This window comes from Myotis davidii, unplaced genomic scaffold (genome assembly GCF_000327345.1).
Source record: "Myotis davidii unplaced genomic scaffold, ASM32734v1 scaffold247, whole genome shotgun sequence".
In the NCBI taxonomy this organism is placed as follows: Eukaryota; Metazoa; Chordata; class Mammalia; order Chiroptera; family Vespertilionidae; genus Myotis; species Myotis davidii.
The window spans coordinates 2,337,385-2,360,020 of record NW_006299593.1 but is presented as its reverse complement, the minus strand read 5'-3'; the positions used below and the strand labels follow the sequence as shown (position 1 = coordinate 2,360,020).

The 22,636-nt window shown below is 45.7% G+C and overlaps 1 protein-coding gene across 1 annotated transcript in view; it reads right to left on the bottom strand.

Moving 5' to 3' along the window:
* Positions 1-22,636, bottom strand: part of TGFA (transforming growth factor alpha) — a gene marked incomplete at its 5' end in the record, with an annotated part of 95,020 nt that overhangs the window by 11,461 nt on the left and 60,923 nt on the right. The window contains one exon of the mRNA XM_006775306.2: positions 10,108-10,228. Within this exon, the coding sequence (XP_006775369.1) occupies positions 10,108-10,228 (121 nt within the window). The remainder of the gene's footprint in view (positions 1-10,107; positions 10,229-22,636) is intronic.

The window sequence follows — 22,636 nt, the reverse complement described above, 5'->3', positions numbered from 1 at the left end:
GGGGCTGAAAGGCGATGAGCAGCAGATGTTGGCAATGCATAAACTAAGCTGTCAGTGTCTAAAGAGAACCCTGCAAAGGGTCCCTTCTCTGGCCCACACCCAGATGGCTCCCACCTGAGTTTTGGGCTTCCTCCATTTGGTATCTGACACCCTATTTCTGCAGGGCCAGAATCTACCCTCTCTACTTTATTACCCGTCACCAAGGTTCCAACTAATCCAAGTTGTCCTACCCTCCTCACTAGTCTAGTGTCAAATAAACGCATGTCCAGCACATAGGCACTTAGGACACACTTGCCTAATGAGTGAATACTACCCTCCCACTTGCCTGAAATTTCAACTCCTATTACCTTCTTTGCCTGGACAATTATTATTCACTTTCCTTCTCAGATTCCACCTCAAATACGACAGTCTCTAAAAAGATGTAACTTACAGACCCAGTCACCCATCCATTCATTTTTCATAGCTCTTTCCGTGGCTCTCCCTTAACCTCTCCTCCTCCTCTGAATGCCTTCAGGACGATGCCTACCTCTCTGACTGCCCTTCCACTAGCCTCACTGTAGGGCAGACTCCATGCTCTTGTGGGCAGACCTAGCTCTACAAAAACTGGTGAACCACTGAACAGAATGGGCTGCGGAGCCCGGGCTTTGTGGCGAATTGTTAGATTTCTAACCAGGAGTTGCAGCCAAGCCAATGGGACTTCTCTGTAGACAGTATTAGTGCAGCTTCCTCCTAGAGAAGAGTAGTGATGAGGATTAGCATAAATATTTGTGAAGGGTCTAGGTTATAGGTGGGTGAATACCTATGAGGCAATTGCATGTGACTTGAAATGTTCCTCCTTTAATCTTCAGGCTGTGGGAGAGACTGGTCCTACCACCTCCTCAACCACTTGATTCTGCAAACCCTATGAATTAACAAATGAATGCTGGGAATTCTAAGAAATCCCATTTAAATAAGAGTGGCAGCCAGGTGCTAATTACAGCACCTATCATTTATCAAGGCAGTAGGCTAAACTCCTATATGAATTACAATTCCTATATGAATTACCTCGAACTGGTGACCTTTTGGTGCACAGGATGACACCCAACCAACTCAGCCACACCAGTCAGGGCAAATTACCTCTTAATCCCAACAATCACAGAGCATGTAAGGTCAGGGCTATATTTACCTTGTCTTGCAGATTAGGAAATGGGAACCGCTAGAGCAGTGGTTCTCAACCTTCTGGCCCTTTAAATACCGTTCCTCATGTTGGGACCCAACCATAAAATTATTTTCGTTGCTACTTCATAACTGTAATGTTGCTACTGTTATGAATCGTCATGTAAATATCTGATATGCAGGATGGTCTTAGGAGACCCCTGTGAAAGGGTCGTTCGACCACCAAAGGGGTCACGACCCACAGGTTGAGAACCGCTATTCTAGAGGTTTAAAAACTAATACTCTCAACTATGAAGGCTGTCTTTCTGGGGTAATGCAAATTAGTTGGGATGATACTCTGGGATAGGGATTTAATGACAAACTCACAAACCTCATAACAAAATGAAATATGGGCTGCTGACTGCCCATCAAGTATGGAAAATTGCAAAGATGCCCCAGATGCCCCGGAGAAAGATAACGTTCTGGGCAGGGCCACATTTTGTTGACTTTCCGCGTTCTTCCCACCAGAGAAACATTTGTGCGCTCTGGGTCCTTCACAACCAGCTCTGCCTGCCTCAAAACAACCCGAGCAATGGCCCTCGCATATTAAGCATGTCTTCATGCCAACACTATTACCTGTCACCTGAGTGTTACAGCTGTAAATACGGCTGAGCCTTGAACATCACAGGTTTGAACTATGTGGTTCACTTATATGTGGAATTTTTTCAATAAATACCTGTATTGTTTGTGACCCCTGGTTAGGAGTTCGCCAATATGTAGGGCCGACGATATGCACTCATCTACAGCCTTTATATAGGGGACTTGAACATCTGCAGATTATAATGTTGGTGGGAAATTAATCTCCTATGGATATCCAGGGATATCTAAATTTTGGGGGAGTCAAAAATTAATATGTGGATTTTGTACTTTGTGGAGGGTGAGTGTCATTCAAGGGTCTACTGTACTCAAATCTCAGTCTCATTGGGTTACGGAGCCCAACGTGCTTCTCAATGAAAACTTACCCAGTGAGGCAAGGAAGCACCTGGGTGACTGCCTAATGGGTGAGAATCCAGGTCATGGCCTAAGTGAGCTCTGAGAATAGCAAGACTTAGCCCCAAGCAGCCCAAATGTAGCTGAGAGGCAGAATAGCCTGTGTTCTAGATGCTTGGGCTTCCCCAGGACATCCCAGGTCACAATCACTCTAAAAATGGGGTGTTTTTTTTTTTTTTAAAAAGGCCAAAGGAAATTCTGATGAAGACTGAGTTGACAGCCACCATGAAGGTTTTACCAATGACATCAACTCTAGTTTGCCCGTTGGAATTGCCTGGAAAGGTTGAAAAAAATCATGATGTCCAGGCCACATCCTAGACCAGCCGTGGGCAAACTACGGCCCGCCGGGTTTGAAATGAATAAAACTATTGAAATAAAAGACCGTACCCTTTTATGTAATGATGTTTACTTTGAATTTATATTAGTTCACACAAACACTCCGTCCATGCTTTTGTTCCGGCCCTCCGGTCCAGTTTAAGAGCCCATTGTGGCCCTCGAGTCAAAAAGTTTGCCCACCCCTGTCCTAGACCAACTCTGAATCTCTGGGAATAAGGCCTGAGCATCCCTATTTTTAAAGCCCCCAGATGATTCTACTGGGCAGCCAATGTTAAGAACCATAATTTAGACTTTCTGGCCTTGGGGTGGAGAGGAGGTCCTTTCACCTTTCCAATCATTTCTAATAATGGGGATGCTTCCTAGTTAGGGGGAAAAAAGAAAAGGTTTGGTGATTATTTTTTTTTTTTGGTATTTTTTTAAACACCCCAAGCTTCTACTAATATTAGACTTAATTATGCTGATTATTTTAGATACAAGTTACACAAGGAAGGAAAGAGTTACTTCACCTGATCACAAATGAATGACACTTGACTCAGCTGCTATCTCCTCTCCTTTACCTCAGGTAGGCACTGGTTCCCACCTGACTGCACATAAGAATTGCCTGGGAAGCTCTGGGAAATGCCAGGGCCAAGGTCACACCCCAGGAGATGACCATCCCATTGCTCTGTGTACCCAGGCAATTCTAGTGTGTAGTCAGGCCTAAGAACCACTGAGGTAGAACTATCATTTAAGTACAGAGAATCAAGGACCAACAATTCAAAATCTGCTACTTCTCCTCCTCCCTCCCCCATTCTCTCCTCTACACCCAGACCCCCTTCCCCCAGGGCATTTCCCTAGGGTGGTGGCTATAAAATGGGCCACTTCATATCAAGTGGAGAAACAGATGTTGCACCCCTATTTACAACAGGAATCTGAACAAAATAGGAGTTATTTTGTCTATCAGAGGGGAATGGGAAATGTGTAGGACTGAACTTTTTAAAAATATCATTTGACCATTCAACTTCATCTGTCTAGAGTGGGTTTTGCCAAAAACAAGATTCTAGGATGCTGTTTTGTCTTCATAATGCTGAAAATGAGGCTCTGGAATTATATTCAGGCTCTTTTCCCAAAAGAACCAAAAAGAAAGAAGTGCATAAAAAAGGGAAGTGTAGCCCAGGAGGGCAAGGAGGTTGTCTGAGCTGCAAAGGAGGCTGTCTGAACTGCAAATGGAGCAAGTGTAGCTGGAGATAAAAGACAACATGTTCCAGCCGGGGGAGTCCCTGAGGCCTTTGTATTTTTGTTCCTGTTTAAGTCTGGAGGTTACTTTGGTGCTTTTCCTAGAAGCACATTTTGTGGCTGTAGGTCTCTCTGTTTTAACAAGAAGAGTGAAAGTATCTATGATATGTCTTTCATTCTCCTCTGTTCGAGGGCTTTAGAGTCCTCCAGTCCCATCAAGTTGCTCAGTTTTCCCCTCAAGTCCCTTTTGTACGCGGTTCACAGCGAGCACCCTTTTTAAACTTTAAAGACATACGATAAAGCATGTCGAGCTGTGCTCTTGAATTTTTTTCTTAAGAAAAAATTTCCCCAACTAGAAAAGGAATGTTTCTAAGCAAATTGTAAGGTATATAAATGATAATAAAGTGGAAAGAAAAATAAGAAAGCCAACATTGGTATATACCCATCTCTTCAAATGGCAGTCCAATGAACATGTCCCCTTTCAGGCTATTTCTACATAGTTTTTAAAATAGTTTGGATTTTTTTATACTTTTGTATCAGCTCCTCATTTAACATCTCTTCATCATTTTACTACATCATTTGAAACTCTGCAAAAGTCGTTTAAAATGATTGTATAGTAATTTATGTACCCAGTTTGCTTCACCGAATCCTTATCATTTAGGCTGATCCAATTTTGAGATCATGCATAAAGCCAGGTGATTATCTTTGTGTGCCCGTCTCTGTTTGCATTTGGTATTACTTCCTCAGGATAGAGCCCTACAAGTTGGTACAACACAGTACAGACTTTGGAGCCAAATTATCATGGGTTCAAATCCCATTTCCCACTTAATGCCTGTGTGACCTTGAGCAAATTACTGAATCACTCTGTGCCATCGATTCTGCCTCTTTAAAATATGATTGTCAGCGTACTCACCTCACAGAGTAGTTATGAGCACTAAATGAGTGAATGTCTTGTGAAGTGCCTGGCACAAAGGAAGTGCTGTCTACGTGCTGAAGATGTAAATAAAGGATGGGAGCGTTTTTTAAGGCTCCTGAGAGACACTGTCTTCATAAACAATGATGTCCTTTCTGGCAGGAGGTTAATGCTCTGATTTTTAGCCAAGCCTTTTGGCACAGGCCCCAAGACAAAGTCTTTAATATGGGGGCCAAGGACCAAGTTGACTAGGGGCCAAGGACCTTGGTTTCAGAAATACGTTTACACCAACTTGCCTTTAATATGGAGAAAATCCACAGGCAGGGGTGGGCGTGAGGCCCCTGAGCCCAAGGACATCTGTGTTGGCCTCACCCATTCTTGGCCTCTTTAGAACTGGATTTGCCAAGCCCTGTAGCCTCTCTGCTTCTGGGGCTCGGGAGGAGTGGGCTGGATGGAGTAAAGACTTCCTTTGCAGCTCTGATTTACAGGCCTCATGGGACAGACCTGGTACCACGGTCTACCTGATTTTCACTGCTTCTTTCAGCAGAATCTTTCAACGTCCTTCAGCTGTGGTAATGGCAACACTAACCTGATCACAATGGAGTTAGTCCTGTTGCCAACTGCTCTTACGCTCTGCTGGGAACTGGGCTTGAATGTTCTCCAGCGCTGTGTCATAGAACTTTCTGAGATGATGGCAACAGTCTCTATCTGTGATGTCTAGCACATGAGCCTCTAGAGGTATTGGGTGCTTGAAATGTGGCTTGAGCCCTGCAGGTCTGGCCTGCAGACTGAAGGGTCCCAGGTTTCATTCCGGTTAAGGGTGCATGCCTGGGTGACAGGCTCAATCCTCAGTAGGGGGTGTGCAGAAGGCAGCCAATGAGTGATTCTCTCTCATCACTGATGTTTCTATCTCTCCTTCTCCCTTCCTCTTGAAATCAATAAAAACATTTTAAAGGGAAACGTGGCTAGAGAGACTGAGAAATCACTTTAAATAGCCTTGGCTGTTTTGTTAATGTCTCTTGTCTTGAACAGCAATAGCTCTATCTGCATTATGGCCACTGGGTCCTCATCACAATCCTGTGAAGTACTAATGTCCCCATTTTATACACAAAGAAACTGAGGCTTAATGGGGCTAAGTCACTTGAGACTCAGGTTTGTCTGACCTTCAAATCTGTGTCTTTAACTGCTGTGCTATCCCACCTGGGGTGTGACCCTCAGTATCTGCTTCTGGCGGAGTAAACAGAGAATGAGGACATACACTTTCTCCAGCCATGTGGATGGTAGTGATGCCATAACTTCTTAACCCGGGGACCCACGACCTGCTGGCTGTTGAAGTGAGAATTGATCTACATAAAGTGGCTCAAGCACCAAGTAAACCTCTCAACCCTGGTCTCTTGGGAGGTGTGTTCCTGGTCACACAGGGCAATCACTTTTCTCTGGTGTTTGACTCTGTTCAGGTCCCACCGGAATGTGCTGTGGCCGGGTCATATGGAATGTTTTCCTTGGCCGATAGGGCTTTGTTTTCACACTTTGCTGTGGGAAAGCTGTCAGGGAATTCAGTTACGGAGGAAGGAGGAGCTGTTTTGAACAGGTGAGAAACTTTAACCTTCAAACTAGTTGCCACTGGCTGCTGACAGGAGAACCCTTAAAATGTGTCGCTTGGGTGGCTTCCTTCAACTGTTTTCCTTTGTTTGAAGGCTTCTGCAGGCAGCAGACCAACAGTATGGAATCTGCCTCAGGGGAAATAATGTGCAGAGTCCTGAGCTCGCATTTCTATGGCTTTACTGTCTTGGGAATTCTTTTCCCACTTGTTTCCTGATGTGGTTGGGTACCAGCAGAGTTTTATTAAAGGGAGACATACAATACAATTTAGGGTTCATCTGAAGCATAAATGTTTAAGGCCAGCTTCACTACCTTTGGCTATCTCTGATTAGTTGTTTGAACTTCTTTGCTTGACTTCATAGTTTAGTGTGAGGTGCCATTTGAGATTCTCTGGAAACCTAAAGACTATTTATTGGTCTTATGGAATACAAAGCTTAAGATGACAGTACTATAGAAAGAACTCCCTCTTTTGAAACTATGATCTTGGATCGCTGTGGGTTTTCTTTATAAGGCCATGAAAGATGAGGCCTTACTTCAAGGTATGTCAGTTTTATTGACCAGAATGTGTTTGTCAGCGCCCCAAAGCTGGGGCAGGTCTTAAGATCAGGGTCAGAATGTTCTGCTTTCTCTGTATGGGCTGAGATTCTGGTCTAGGGGGAATTGATTAATGAGAACATCTTCTAGGTACTATAAATACAATAGGTATAAGGTGTGGTCCTGTCCACATGGAGTTTACAAGCTCCTGTTGCACAAAAGTGGAGACTGGAGAGCTGGAGAGGGCAAGCCCTGTGTTTACTTAGAGAAGCTGGGCCTGTGCATGGAGATGTAAAACCTGACTTCCAAAACGCTGACAACTAAGTAAACCACCAAAGAACAACGTGGGTCGTCATTTACTGCCACATAAACCACGTCTGTGGGCTGAGTGCCACCAGGATCCAGTGGGGAAACTGGTCATTGCCTGCATGGCTGTGCCTCCCCACAGAAGGCCAGCTTTCCCAGACTGCAAAGCTGTCTTGGCTGTTTCCACAGACCCCACACTGGGCCCACAGGAAGGACTCCTTAGGAGTCTGTGATCAGGGCAACCAGCTTGGAAGTGACTCCGGCCTTTCTCTGGAGGAAGGCTTACCTGCAGGGAGAAGGTGCCAACACCTTTCCTGGAAACCAAAGAGCTTCACGATCTCAGGTGAACTTTGTGAGGCTGAGGCAGCCTGCCCTCCGGGGCAGTGGCTGAAAACATGAGTTTCGGGGTGGAATTGACCACCTGGTTCCCAGCTCTACCACTTACAAGGGGCAAGTTGCTTAAAATCCCTGGGCGGGCTCGGTTTTCTCATTTATAAAATAAAAGTCAGAATCCCTACTTGAAAGGGAAGCTGTCAGGACTCCATGCGCCACTGTATGTGGTGTGCTGTGGCCATACCTGGCACTAGCTACGGCCTTTATTGAGAGATTACTACATAGTACTATTTATAATGTGAATGGAGAAGAGACAGCAATGTAATGGTGTGTTAATGTGATGGACAGGTATCTCCCTGGGCCAAGAGCAGGGCTTGGGATCCAGACTGAGGAGAACAAGAGGCTTCCTCCAGTGTTAGGGGTCTTAGCTACACATGAGGTCATCGCTTTGGCATAACTGCTGACCCAGGCTGGAGCCTGCCAGCTCTCAGAAAGTTTACACCAACCCCCCACCCCCCTATCTAGTGGGAAGGAAAAAATTGAGCTTTGGACACAATCGATCAGAACTCAGAGAAGACTTGCCCTCTCTCTCTGAGGATGATCTTCTCACTGCACAGCCAGGGGCAGCCTCCTGAGGTCCTGCACTGGGTACCTGGAGGGGAGAATGCCTCCTACCTGCCGTCCTGGGGGCTTTCCTGATATCTGGGCCAAGAGGCAACACTTCCTCCAGGGCCAGTGTTTTTCCACAATGACCAGGCTGCTAACAAAAACAACCCCATCAATCCCCCAGGGGCCCCTCCGTGTACCTTAATGAGAATGATAATAATGAATAATGACTGTGACTATTATCATCATTGTGCTTTGTATTTATGGGGTGGGAAGGGCTCCTAGCTCTGTAGACATGACCTGGGAGCTTCACACAGTCCTTCCTCCTGGAGGAAGGTGGCCAGTGTGCCTCTCCAGGTGAGGCTCGGAGGCACCCCAAAGGGACCTGCTCAGTTCACACAGCCACACCTCAGGAAGCAGAAAGCCCTACCAACCACCACTTACGGCCATAGCTCTCCTGGCTAATGCATTTGATATTTCTTTTCTTTTTAAAAAAATCTTACTCCCTTTATTCTCTTCAACTAATCAACATGACCACAGCGACACAACACTGTCACTGTCACACAACACTCAAAACTGGGGCCTCTCTTCACTCCAGGGGGACAAGTAAGGTGATCGGGGCTTCCCTAATGAGGGCGAAGGAATCTGGGGCACATCTGACATCCTTAAGCACCATGGTTATGGACTCAGCCTGACTATGCTTACGTCACGAGATCATTATGAGGTTTGCATGCGTTAACAAACAGATTGTGCTTAGAATGGTGACTGGCATGAACAAAAGCTCAACAAATGCTAGCTTTTATTAACATTTAGTATTATTTATTGGAACTATTACGTTGAATTTGCTGACTTTCAACCATTTTCAACTTTTAGAATGGTAACTTCATATAGATGGGAAGTTAAGGGGGGAAAGGGTGGTTTTGCCGCCCGCATTGGGACACTCGGCAATATCTGGAGACATTTTTGATTGTAATGACTGTGGGATGGTGGTGCTACTGGCTGGCATCTGGTCGGTAGAGGCCAGGGATGTTGCTAACATTCTTCAATGCTCAGATCAGCCCCTACAACAAAGGAGTATCCAGCCCCAAATATCATTAGTGCCCATGTTGGGCGTAAGGCCACCTAACAGTTTTCTAGTATGGACAGATCAATTTTCTTAAAATATTCCTTTCCAAAGCCGACGGCTCCCACTGCCTACAGAATAAAGGCTCATTTCCAACAGGCCCTGGCCTCCCCTTCGTCTTCAGCCTCATTTCCTCCCTGCTGTAGCCACTCTGACCTGTTAAAGCAGGCCCCTGACACTCAAGCCTGGAGTATCCTCTCTGTTCTCTCCACCAGCACAGCCCCAACACCTGCTCTGAGAAGCTTTCCTCAGAGCCTTTCTTCCCCAGTCTGGCTGACCATGGCTGGTGGCTCTTAACTAATGTGACTGCCAGGTCGCATTCCGACAGATTCTGATTCAGGAGGTTGGGGCGGGGCTCAGGTATTCTTTACTAAGCCGCTGCAGGGGCCTCAGCGCAGGAGGTTGGGGCGGGGCTCAGGTATTCTTTACGAAGCCGAAGCCGCTGCAGGGGGCTCAGCCGAAGCCGAAGCCGCTGCAGGGGGCTCAGCCGAGTGTGGAAACTGCCGTGCCCCGGCGAGCGTCTTTATTTCCAGGCTCTTCCTTGTTCTGTTGCCACCTATTGCACTAACCCTTTGCATGTACTTCTGCTTATTAGCTGCATGTAAAGATGCTACAGGGTAGAGACCTTACCTTAGAGACTCTGGCTACTCTAAAGATCCAACCCAGTGCCTTGCCGTCCAACATTTCTATGTTGTGAATTAAACTTGAACCCAGGAATTTTCAGACTTTGCTGAACTAAGTAGCAGTTATTTGAGATGCTGGTTAAAATGCAGATTACCAGGCTCCAGACTCCCAGGAGGTTCTGCCTCAGTAACTCTGGACTGGGCTTTTACACCAGCTGGGTTTTGACCCTCCAACATGTCAGGCTCCAGGAGTCTCGTGGAGGGAAATGTTCTTTGAATTGTTTGCCGGCTGCCCCCAGGCCCAGAATCCCAGGACACCAGGGGACACTTACACACATGCTGGCTTGTCCTCCTGCACCAAAAACCTGCAGGTTCCATGGAAGCAGAACTGACTGTGGGAATCCGGGCAATCATGAAAGTAGGACACGACAGCTGCGGCCATAGGTGGATTTGCTGGGGAGAGAAAAGACATTTGGCTCAGATCCACAGTACAGGAAGACATACTTGCTGGTCCCACTGGTCAGGAGGGGCCGGCTGGGATTTCTGGTCCGTACCGGCATCCCCTCCACAGCTCTCACTTCTCTCCCAGCCAGTCCAGGGCTAGTGCCTTCTATATCGTGTGCCTGCCAGCAGGGCTTTATTTACCTTTGTAGAAAACAAAACAACCTCCCTACCAGATTCTGTGTGAGTCAGAGACACCAGAGCCATTTCACTATTTAAAGCCTACTATCCTAATTTTGCTTTGCAAAGTGACAGTGACCATTTTTAATTTTATTTTTACAATAAAAAATATTGATTTCAGGGAGGAAGAGAGAGGGAGAGAGAGATAGAAATATCAGTGCTGAGAGAGAATCATTGATTGGCTGCTTCCTGCATGGCCCTCTACTAGGGATCAAGCCTGCAAGGCAGGCATGTGCCCTGACCAGGAATCCAACTGTGACCTCCTGGTTCAGAGGTCAATGCTCAACTACCGAGTCACACTGGCCGGGCAACAGTGACCAAATTTTAAAGATAGCCTTCATAAAAATTTGTTTTAAACACAAGAAACCAGAAGAGAGGTACAAAAGAGTACTAGATAACCATTAAACCGATGCTTTTGCATTACTGATATAAAAAGATGTTCATGATACATTATTGGAAATTAGGTGCATTTTCAAGATGGTCTGTATAGTATGATTGTACTGAAACAAACATAAAGGCTAGAAAGGGTATACATGCAAATAGTAGCAGGGCTTCTCGGGTGGTGGGCATGGGTGATTATGCCATGAAGATGACTTAGGCACAGAAGTCCACCTGGGAGCAGCACAGACAGTAATGGGAAAGCTTTGAGGGGGGCGGGGGGGGGAAAGAGAACAGAGTTGGGGGCAAGACCGGTCCCACTCACAGCCCTGACACCCATAACTCTCAAGGGCCAGGGGCAGCCCTAGCTGTTTGGCTCAGTGGACAGAGTGTTGGCCTGCAGACTGAAGGGTCCCAGGTTCGATTCTGGCCAAGGGCACATGCCTGGGTTGCGAGCTCCATCCCCCTCAGTGGGGGGCGTGTGGGAGGCAGCCAATCAATGATTCTCTTTCATTGATGTTTCTATCTCTCTATCCCTCTCCCTTCCTCTCTGAAATCAATTAAAAAAAAAGACTTAAAAAAAAAGAGCCAGGGGCATTACCAAACCTTTCAGGGTTTTCCTTCCTTGGCTTTCAGGAAGGAATAAAAATAGCCAGCCAGGGGCACTGTAAGGAAAAACACATGAACATATCAATGGACCAGCCCAAAGAGCATCACTTTGGATTTATCGAATTAGACTCCAATAGCCTCGTTTTGTCCACATAACCTGTGAGACAGGTAGCTATTTCAAGATGACATGGTAGATGGTTTCTGTTGCTTCTTTCAAAAGGTCCTCTTAAGCTTGTGTTCTGGGTACTTGGTGAGTGGGTTTTCCTGCTCATTTTTTGGAAAAAATGTTCTTGGAGCGCTAGCTCTTTGAGAAAAGGCAGATCATTTCATATCGTGGGGTTCTAGACCACAACTGAGTATTAACCTCACATTGCTGCCTTTCTAGTCATGAATGGCTTCTAGAAGCATCAATTTTGGAAATCTCATAATTCCAGTGGAAAAAGCAGAGGCTCAAACTACAACAGAGTCCTCGATGCAGAAGGGGAGAGAGACTTAGTGGTTATGGGATGGGCTTTGGAGAAAGAGAGGCACAGGTTTGAATCCTGCCTCTGCGACCTGGAGGAAGTACTTGATCTTTTCAGCCTGCTTGGGACTCTCCAAGATGGGGACTCCAGCTGCCTTATGGGTGGCTCTGAGGCTGAATGAGACAAAGCTTGATCCATACTGTACTCGACCGCCTATTACACATCACTCACCTGTTAGTGTTGCTGTTACCATCGCTGACAACCCAAGATGCTAATGAAGTCCTATATGTGATAAGACCCCCTCTCCCCCACTCTAGTACATAATTTCCCTCTCCCTCCATAAATTCAGGATAGTGTGACTAAAAGTCCAAATGTCCCTTTTAGCCCTTAAGGATAGCTACTTTCACATGTGAGGACAAAACAGGAAGCCCAAAACCAGGTGGAGATGTCCACCCAGGGCTGCCGTCCGGCCTGGCTCCTCCTGGCAGCAGCACATCCCTGTCCAGCAGCAGCCTGCAGGACACGAGGGCCAATTGCCTTGGCTGATCAGTTACCTGCAAGTCCCAGCCTTGGGTGAGAGTAGACACTGGAAAGGTCTGCTGTAATTCACATTACTGGCTCCTCTGTGCTTACTAAACTTGTCATGGAGTGAACGTGGCAAGATGAAGGGGCTGGAGACTAGCGAATCTGATTCGATTTAGACCTTAAAAAAGGCTTTTGATAAGCTCTACAAAAGGCCATTTAGACAACCACCTCCGCGTGGCTGGAGGGAGTCCCTTGCCAGGACTTGGAGCTGGACTCTTCAAAGTGTGCTCTGTCGACCAGCAGCTTCACCTTCCGAAGCTTGTTAGGAAGCCAAGTTCCTGGGCCCCACACCAGACCTACTGAATTGGGATCTTTGGGCGGGACCCAGGGCTGTGAGGCATGCTCTCCAGATGCTTTTTAAAAGGTCAGGTTTGAGATAGATTTCATATACAGTACCGTTTGCCCTCCGGGAAATTCATTATTGTTTGAGACACAGGCTTGTATTACACAGGAAACAACAGTAACAAAAAACAAAAAAAAAGGTGGAGACAAAGGCCTCTTAGAGACAAAAATGACAGGGGTTCCTAAAGGCATCCTTTTAGGAGCTGATCATCTTCCAGCAATTCAAACTCCTGTAGCACGAAAGCCTGAACCTGCTCAAGTTCTTTTGTGGCCAAGTGTCAGCTCAATAGAATATACTGAAAGAAAACTCCTGGATCCATCTTTTGGGAGCACTGCTCTCCAAACTGGTGAGGAGTAGGCTCACTGTCATTGTCTTATGTATTTACTAGAGGCCCGGTGCATGTAATTTGTGCACAGGTAGGGTCCCTAGGCCTGGGCGATCAGGGCCAATTGGGGCCTTCCGGCTGCTGGCCGGGGCCTTCCTTCCCTGGCTTCTGGCTGCCGACAGGCACCTTTCTTCATTCCGCGCCGTCCCCTGGTGGTCAACACATGTAATAGCAAGCTGTAGAACTCCCGGTCTCCCGGTGGAACTCCCATGGGGACACTTTGCATATTAGCTTCTTATATATATAGATGGATATTTTGCCTCTTCTCATTAATGATTTGAGGAGGCTTTATAAAAATGCTACCATAAAAAGAGGATGCAGATGGGAAAGGTGTATGAGTGTGTGCATGTGTGTGTGCATGAATGTGTGTATGGGGGGGGGGGAGAGGAAGACAGAGAGGAGAGACACACACAGGAAGGGAAAAAGGAAGGAAGGAGGGAAGGAGGGAGATAGACACAGAGACAACAGAGGGAGAGAGACAGAGGCAGAGAAGGGGAGGGAGGGGGAAGAGGAAGAAACAGAGACAGGCATAGGTAGTGAGAAAGGAATGAAGATAAATGGGCCATGCACAAAGACAAGCATCAGAAAATCACATGCGTGTGCCGAAGCTGAGTGGTGGATCCAGCTCTGTGGCCCCTCGCAGTCTAAGCAAGGACGCATACAGCGCTTTAGATAGAAACGTATCCATATTGCATGGGCAGGACGGGCCCAGCTTTGCCCTAGTCTATGGACAGAGCGCAACTATCTCTTCTGTGGCTGCTTCGGAAGGGGACTTCATGTGCTGTGGTGAATGACATCCTTCACCATCTCCCAAAGACAATGCAGAAGCATCCGCCAATGGAAGCCATCTCTGTCCTTCACACAGCTCACTAAGAAGCCAAAGAGGCCAGCGGACGAGGACACTCCATGCCACCATCACAGCGACAGCAGCTAACCTGCTGATTGTGCTCTCTGCAGTCACAGACCAGGCGAGGACGGGGGCTCCTAGTCCTCTACAACCTCATCTGTCTGACGCAACCAAAGGTGCTGAGGGACCGAGGGAGCTCGATGCTAGCCGATGAGCATGCTCACTTGATTTTTATAATCTTTTTCCTGATTACAAAGGAATCGCTGTAGAAAACCTTTTGTAAATGGCAATGTGGAATAAAAAAACAAAAACACCCAACATCTTAGAGGATACATTTCATCTCTAACCTACCACCTAGAAATGTGTAAGTACACAACGCACACACTCATGGCAACTTAACTGTTCCTATTCTGCTGCATGTCTTTCTCTCCCCTGCTATAACCACAAACATCTTAAAAGTGAGCGTTTAGTTCAAGACTCCGCAAAGGGTGCGGTCCTGGCCTCTAACCCGGGGAAGTTTAATGTGTGTGATGTGAAGGGCGGGTCCTGTTTCCAACAGCACATTCTGCAGCTTTGGGGGTGTGGACAGGGAGGAGAGGACCTACAGCAGTTCCAAGAGTGAGCCACAGTCTGGCCTCTGCTCTGACTGCTGCCTCAGGGTAAGCCAAGGGGTGGCATCGGGGCGCTCGTGGATGGCCTCGTGGACTAATGCACCTAAAAGCTCTGTGCAACGTGCAGACCACGTCACCATGAGGGGGAGTGACTGTTCTTGTTTTGGGGCTTTTAAAGGGGTTTGTCTTAAATACCACCAGAATAGGCAAAGGAAATGCACACTGCAGCATGGTCAGGCCAGGCAGACAAAACCATCCTACTGATGTTCCCAGAGGCTTCAGGAATGAGACTCTGGGGAAGTTGAGGAGGGGAGGAAAGGAATTATCACTTTGAGTGCCAGGTGCTGTCCTTACAGTGTCTCATGAATCCCGGCAGGGTAGGTGGTCACTGAGGATTTGCTCAGTAACTTAGGTAACAATGACCTTTACAAGGAAATCCCCAGATTCCCAGCATCTTCCCAGAGAATGACTCTTTCAGCCTCTCCGTCTCTTTTTTCCTCCCTCTCCCTATATTTTCTCTTCCTTCCTCCACTCTTTTCCTCTCTCCTTCTTAATTTTTCTTTCTCAAAACTCCAGGAAATATCAAGTGAAGCAAGGAAAGGCCTAGACACCTCAAAGGGGAAAAACCCTGACTTAGAAAAGGAAGGCAGTGAAAATCAGTGGGGAAACTCCAAGGAGGCCCCCAGGAAGTCCAGACAGAGGGAAGAGCTGGCCCCATTCCCCAGGGCTTTGACCCCTGCACTCGGCTGCTCCAGGCACCAAGTCTGATTAGCACTCGGGGCGTATTGGAAACTCAAATGTTCCGGTTTTCAGAAAAGTCCTCATACTGAGCCCATCAGCAGCGAGAGTTTTTCAAAGCTGCTCAGTTCCTGTTGTTTTGAAATTTACAAGAGGCCTCGAACATGTTAACCAAACGCATGTTTTGTAGGCACCACTGTTTTCTGGGGAAGCTGTGAAAATCTATGGCCGGAGACCATGGACCCACTAATAGGGCTGGGGACCAGCTTCACTCATGGGAAAAAGGGCCTGGAATAGCAATCAAAGGGCAGGGAAACCATGGAATCAATTCATAGGAGGGGTCTCTCCAGTTCAGAAGGGTTGGGGAGGCAGCCATCTGGACAGCTCCTTCCGATAGCCTTGCTCCCCAGGGAACTGCATCCACACCACCAAGTACAGTCACCTCCTTTTCAAACCAGCCCTAATTGGACTTTCTGCTGGGCTGGTGGATGGCAGCCAGCTGAGCCACGGCTCCTCGCTCTCTTCTCTAGATGTCAGAAGTTGCAAACATGTTAGTCCGTTAGGAAGCTTACATCATTTATAGCCATTTCATTACTTCCTCAAATGTCATGACTAACTTTCTCATAATTTTCTGACAATTTAATAACGACGCCTGGCTTTGTAGTAGGAACTCTCAGCCAAGGTTTTTGACCTTGGACTAAATAATTTCTCTCTTAGACACAAAGGCAACGCCAATGAAGGTTTCTGGAATGTCTAGGAGGAAAGGCCGCAGATTGACTTAACAAAGATGGGAGTCAGCAAGCAGCCCCTGGTGACAGTAGGGGAGTGTACACAGCTGATAATCTACCCTTTGAAGCTCCCAGGTACCAAGGCCTCCATTCTCCCGCAGGGCCAGGCTAGAATCACACACAGTTCTAGGCTCAGTGCTGGGATGGGGAAGGCTCTCTTCAGGCCACCAGTGGCCCATTCTACAGGGATGGAACTCCAAGCTCACAGGAGACAATGCACAAGCCTTCACAGTTGGCCAGAGTGTGAAGAAAAGGCTGGTAGAGAGGCGCTACCACCCGGGGTGGTGGAAGTGCTAAGCCAATGGTACAGGATCCTCTCCAGATAGCAACTGGTGAGCAGGCACCCTGGTCCCCTGGCATTTGCGGGAGGAGGGTTGTCAAAAAGAACTCTGAGAAGTTTTACAAATGATCCCGAAGAGGAAGAGCATTGCCAGTACCAAGTGTGGCAACATACTGACCTTTGGCACAGAGGGGAATGCCTGTCAAGCTAATCAATAAGGGCATTTCCCGAGGCTGCGTGAGAGGGCAGAGAGCAAGGGGGCAGTTTTCAAATGACCAGTGGAAATCAGCAGAGTGCAGAAAAGTTATGCCAGTTACATTTATAGCAGGAGTGGGAAACTCGTCTCAGTCTCAAGGATTACCGACCAACAAGGAGAACTCGATTTCGCTCTTTTGGGGATGTGTGCAGCGGTAGAATGAGATAAATATAATCACTCAACTCATACCCTCTTAAAATCAAGAACAGTGAGTACTTAAAAAAGAACAGATATAAAGCAATTTGACAACAGTTTGGCTTCACAGCACCAACATTTAAGAGAGAAGGGACATTCATTTTAGTTAAGCAATGAAAGAGAAAAGTAGCTTGTAGTGCTGCAATTCCTCCTGCCACCCACCTGATGGGGGTGGGAGGGTAGTGCCATTTTTGTTAGTATCATTCTTCAGCCCAAGATTCTCAATTTCCTGAGAGTAACTCCTATACTTGTAAAATACATATTTTTTCTATAACCTGATCCCTGAACACAAAGTAACTAATTTCTTCAGCAATCTTTTCACACTGGCTAATTCTGATCCTATTTGACCTTAACCTTACCCTGATCTTAAAGTGGCTTTAGGCCCCTCTACCTCCACTTACAGGTATGGATACTGTACTAATACATTAAACCTCTAACCAACCTATGGGGCAAGCATTACCAGTCTCTATTTTTCAGATGAGAAAACAAAACTACAGCTTGGATAACCTTGCCAACAGACACGTAGCTAGAAAGTACTAGAATTGGACTCTTATCTCAGCTCTTTCTGATTTTAAGAGAATAAAGAGCTGTAGAAAATCAGGATGCTATTCAAGTCTAGGAAGACAAATGATGGGAAGGCATGTAATTAAAATCTACAAATTATGTGGCAGAGGAAGAGGAACACTTGTTAGGCAGCTTCCGATCATCAGAAAGGGGCACTTTTAGGAGAAACAGGAAGTATTGCTTTATCTGGGGGGAGGTGTGGGGAACTGTACATATGGAACTTATCATTCCCACAAGGGAACAGCGGCTGCAAAACATAAACAGATGACAAAGAGATTTCTATACGTCTATGGATGATGGTTAATTGAGGAGTAGCTGCAAGTAGGGTGGTTCCCACGAAGTCTGGCCTGGAGAGCCCCCAACCTCTGGGCTACATGGTACTCATGCCCAACAGACTGGGGGCTTCTGGCTCACAGCAGTGCTCAAACAGACTCTTGAATTGCTGTTGCAGCATTAAACAAAAAGCCACATCTGAGTTAATTTAATTCCCTCTGGTCATTTCTCCTTGGATAAAACCCAAGGGGTACAGGATGGTAGGGAACCATATTGAAAGAAAGGTATCGGTAAAGAAGCAGACAACATATTCTCTCCTCTCCTACAAAGGTATGGTTATTAGTGACACAGCATGTGTGTGTGATGGGGAGATAGATACCCATTTAGAGAGAAAGTCACCAGTGGTATTTGATCACAACGGGGTTCATCCTGCATGTGCTTAGTTTGAAGGCAAAGGGGGCATTTGCATCACCTTTGGTACTTTTCACTAGTGCCACAGGGAGGAGATAATCAGGTAACATGAACATAGAAATACTTGGCTAGGTTCATATTCTATCTAAAGAACTTAAGAGCTTTTAACCCAATGTGGATTTTCTGAGTTTCTGGACTCTGCTGCTACTGCTGATTATTATTATGAATAATAGTTACTATTAATAAATTGTCTACGAACTGCAAGCACTATGCCTAGCATTTGACCGGTGTATAGAGAATTCCACTTAATCCTCACAAAAATCCTGTGAGGTAGCCAGTGCTATCCCTGTCTTACAGGTGGAAGTGAAGCCCAGGGAGTTGAGGCTGTCAGTGCTGCTAAGTTAGTAAATGGCAGAACCGAAACCAGAACTCATGGTTGCCTGTCTCTAAAGATCTTGCTCTTTCTAATACATCACCTTGTCACCTCAGAGGGTGTGTGTGTGTGTGTGTGTGTGTGAGAGAGGGAGAGAGAGAGGGAGAGAGAGAGAGAGAGAGAGAGAGAGAGAGAGAGAGAGAGAGAGAGAGAGAGAGAGAGAGAGAGAGAGAGAGAGAGAGAGAGAGAGAGAGAGAGAGAGAGAGAGAGAGAGAGAGAGAGAGAGAGAGAGAGAGAGAGAGAGAGAGAGAGAGAGAGAGAGAGAGAGAGAGAGAGAGAGAGAGAGAGAGAGAGAGAGAGAGAGAGAGAGAGAGAGAGAGAGAGAGAGAGAGAGAGAGAGAGAGAGAGAGAGAGAGAGAGAGAGAGAGAGAGAGAGAGAGAGAGAGAGAGAGAGAGAGAGAGAGAGAGAGAGAGAGAGAGAGAGAGAGAGAGAGAGAGAGAGAGAGAGAGAGAGAGAGAGAGAGAGAGAGAGAGAGAGAGAGAGAGAGAGAGAGAGAGAGAGAGAGAGAGAGAGAGAGAGAGAGAGAGAGAGAGAGAGAGAGAGAGAGAGAGAGAGAGAGAGAGAGAGAGAGAGAGAGAGAGAGAGAGAGAGAGAGAGAGAGAGAGAGAGAGAGAGAGAGAGAGAGAGCGAGAGAGAGAGAGAGAAAGAGAGAGAGAGAGAGAGAGAATATAAATGAATGAGTTGAGGGTTAAGAAATCCTATGGGTGCCATAAAAAAATTAGAAATTACCAGGAAATTCTCAGGGCTATTTTAGAATTAAGAGCTGAAAGTCCCAAGGCAAAATGGCTTTAATTAGTAGAGACTTTAGGAATCTAAAATCTCAGTGAAATCATGTGCTGTATGGGATAAAACCAGAATCCGGGCATAATTCATCTAGAGATGCAAAGCAGACATGGCTTTCAACTTGGCTTCTTACCTGCACCCAGTTCTCAACCAATAACACTACTTCCTCCCTCAAGGGGCATGAGGAAGGGAGAGGCACATGTGAAATACCCCAGGTAACCCCCAAACTGCATTCTAGATCCATCATAGGTTAAAATGGGATGGAAATAGAAGGGAAATGAACCAGACACAGATAACTGCTTCCTCCCTACTGAGCTCCTCTTCCTCCTCATGAACCCACTCTCTAGCTCCCAGGTTGCTCCTTTTATCCCTTCCTTGGCTTTACTAATTTTAAGACTCCCCCCCCCCAAAAAAAAACAATTAAGAAAATTGCAGGTCATGGTTTTGCTTTGAAGACTGAAAACCAAACCTCCTCTCTCTCTGTTACTATTTAATAATTTCATTTCAAAAGAGACAGATCATTTCTTTCTTTCGTATCTTCAAACCAGAAAGTCCCTTATTCTAATTACATCCTCTTGGGCGTCAACTGGCATTTTGAAAATAATTCACTTCAAATTTCCATTTACAAAGTACACAAGGATGTCTATGTTTGGCTCTCATCAGCCAGTGTTGAGCCAGAACGTGAACGGCTCTGGGAACTGGAGCCAAGCCCTGCTGGACGGGGAATTCTGGTCTGGCTTGGTTGGAGGAAGAACCCCGTTGGAGCCCAGGGCTACCTGGCTTTGCAGAATCTGAGTGTCTCTGTTCTTCTATTTTATTAATATGAAAATTGTTAGGCGAAGTTTTTGGCAGGAAACCCTTAATTTACCCTTAGGAAAAAATACTTCCTCTTGTTGAGTCTTTGAACCATAATCCCTTCAAACACTCTACACTAAATACATGTAAGCACTACCGGGACAATTGTTTTTCTAGAACAATCGATGCTCTCAGAACTTTTGACAGATGCCGTTTTCATTTATAGTCTGCGGTTGTAGTCTGCATGGATGAAGGATACTCTTCATTTGAAGCAAGGAAACTGAGGTATCCAGAAGTAAATTTCTGGCAAAGCTCAATACCCTTAAAAACATTGCTGTGAGTTTGTGACTGGGACTTTGTCCCATGACAAAAGTATGACTCTTCCTTTTTCATTTGAGTTTTATACTGATGACTTTTGGCTGCCCTAAGGTAAAAACCCTTTAGTTAAGATTATCTTCCAGAGGAAAAACACTGAGATGTAGAGTGTGGTGGGATTATGGGCAATTATTCTTTCTTTTATAATTTTCCAAACGTTATAAAATGAACATTTTAGAGTTTGAAAATAAACATCATTAAAATTAAAACCTCACATTATAAACTTGACTGTTTAAACTACTTTTTCTTCTTATTGTTTTACTCACAGATCTATCTGTAGTTTTATAAAAGAGTGGTCTTTTAGGAATCTAGATTTAAATCTACGTAAGATAAATCATGTTACTGCTTTGTCTTGGTAATGATGATGCAAGAAATTACTGACCACATGAAAAGATTCATTATATAAGAACATTCTTGAGGCATTTCAATAACTTTCTCTACTCCTAAGAAATGGGAGATGTTGGATAATCCCTAATTTGTGTCTTCAAGACAAAAGTTCACATTGCATCTATGAAATGACAGCATGGAGCTGTAAGTAAGAAGCAGCTGCAAGGAAATGAAAAAATATGGCAACCAATTTTGAATTCACAATGGACCTATGAGCAACCGATTGGTTATTACAGTAAATCAAATCAGTGAATGAAAAAAAAAAAATGACTTGGGAAATTGCTCCCCAAACGCAGAAGGACACAAAGACAAGAATCATGAGGGGAATAAAGAAATCTGAAAAACAGAACGAAATGATCCAATATACAGATAATAATAATGCCAAAAGAAGAAAACAAAGCAAACTAAGGTTCACATCGTTATCAAAGAAATAATTAAAAAGAACTTTCTTAAGCTGAAAAAGACTTTCCTTAAGACTGAAAACATTAACTTTCCATGTAACTAGACAAGTTTTCATTACAAAGAAAAAGTCTCACAAGCATCGAGGTGAAAATAAAAACAGATTATTTACAAAGGAGTGTAATAAAACTAGCTGTAGGTTTTTCTTTAACCACAAGGCGGAAGTCCGTGATGGGAGTCCTAGGGTAATCTACTGGGTCAAGTATGATTGGGAGTTAGGGAGGGTCCATCAGAGACTGTGGGATCCTGTTCAATATTTTGGGCCCAAATAGAGATAGAAAAGAAAGTTTAAATATACTGACTTTCAGTAGGTGCAGAATCTGTTTGGTAGAAGCAGGAGACTAAGCAAATACACAGAGGTTGTATATTTGGGTCAGAAGGTGTTTTTTTTCTCTTTCCTTCCTTTGTTTGCCCGATACCCATGCCATGTCAGGAGTAAGAGCTGAGTTCATTACTCAGTGTAGCCCTGACTGGTGTCTTTTCCTGGGGCACTAATAGGCTCCAGATATACCTCTCCCAGTTCCACTGCCACATGGCCTGCCCTCATTCCCATTCCCTGCCCTTCCAAGGTTGGGCTCTTGACAATCCCTTCACCTCCTAGAGGAGTGAGTGGTCGCTGCATTGGGGCAGGATGAATTGCATCTGTACATCCAGTGGCAGAAATTCCTCAGAGCTTTAAGTACTGATATAAGATTAGAAAAAGTTTCATATTGCAGTGGTCACTCATATCAATGGGTGTCCAAGGGCAGATGGGAGAAAGGAAGAGTAAAAGTGGTATGCTACGGTCTCCCTTCATGTTCCCGGAAGAACTTCATTCTCTTCAAGGCATTTCCCACATTATATGTATACAGGGTGACCAATATAACAGCACCTCACCACATCCACCAACCATTTAAAAACTTTCTCCTTGGCTGTTTTAAACACGAGTGCATCCTCAGTTCTCTACATGGGAATCCCCAGCCCAGTGTCAGCAGTCCTTTGCACATGTTCACATTGTAGGCTGGCTTCCCCTGGTGGATGTGAGCCCGACCTGGCCAACGTCCCCCAGAGCTGCATCCTCATCCCTCTCTCCAAGGTCTGCTGGGATTCCCAAAGAGAAAACTCAGTGTCCACGTTCCTGCTCCTTCCATGATCTGAAGGCTTTGCCTCATGAAAAGTTGGGAATTCCTGCTTTAAACCCCATGGCCTACGTGTAAACCCACCACATCAGAACTTTGTTC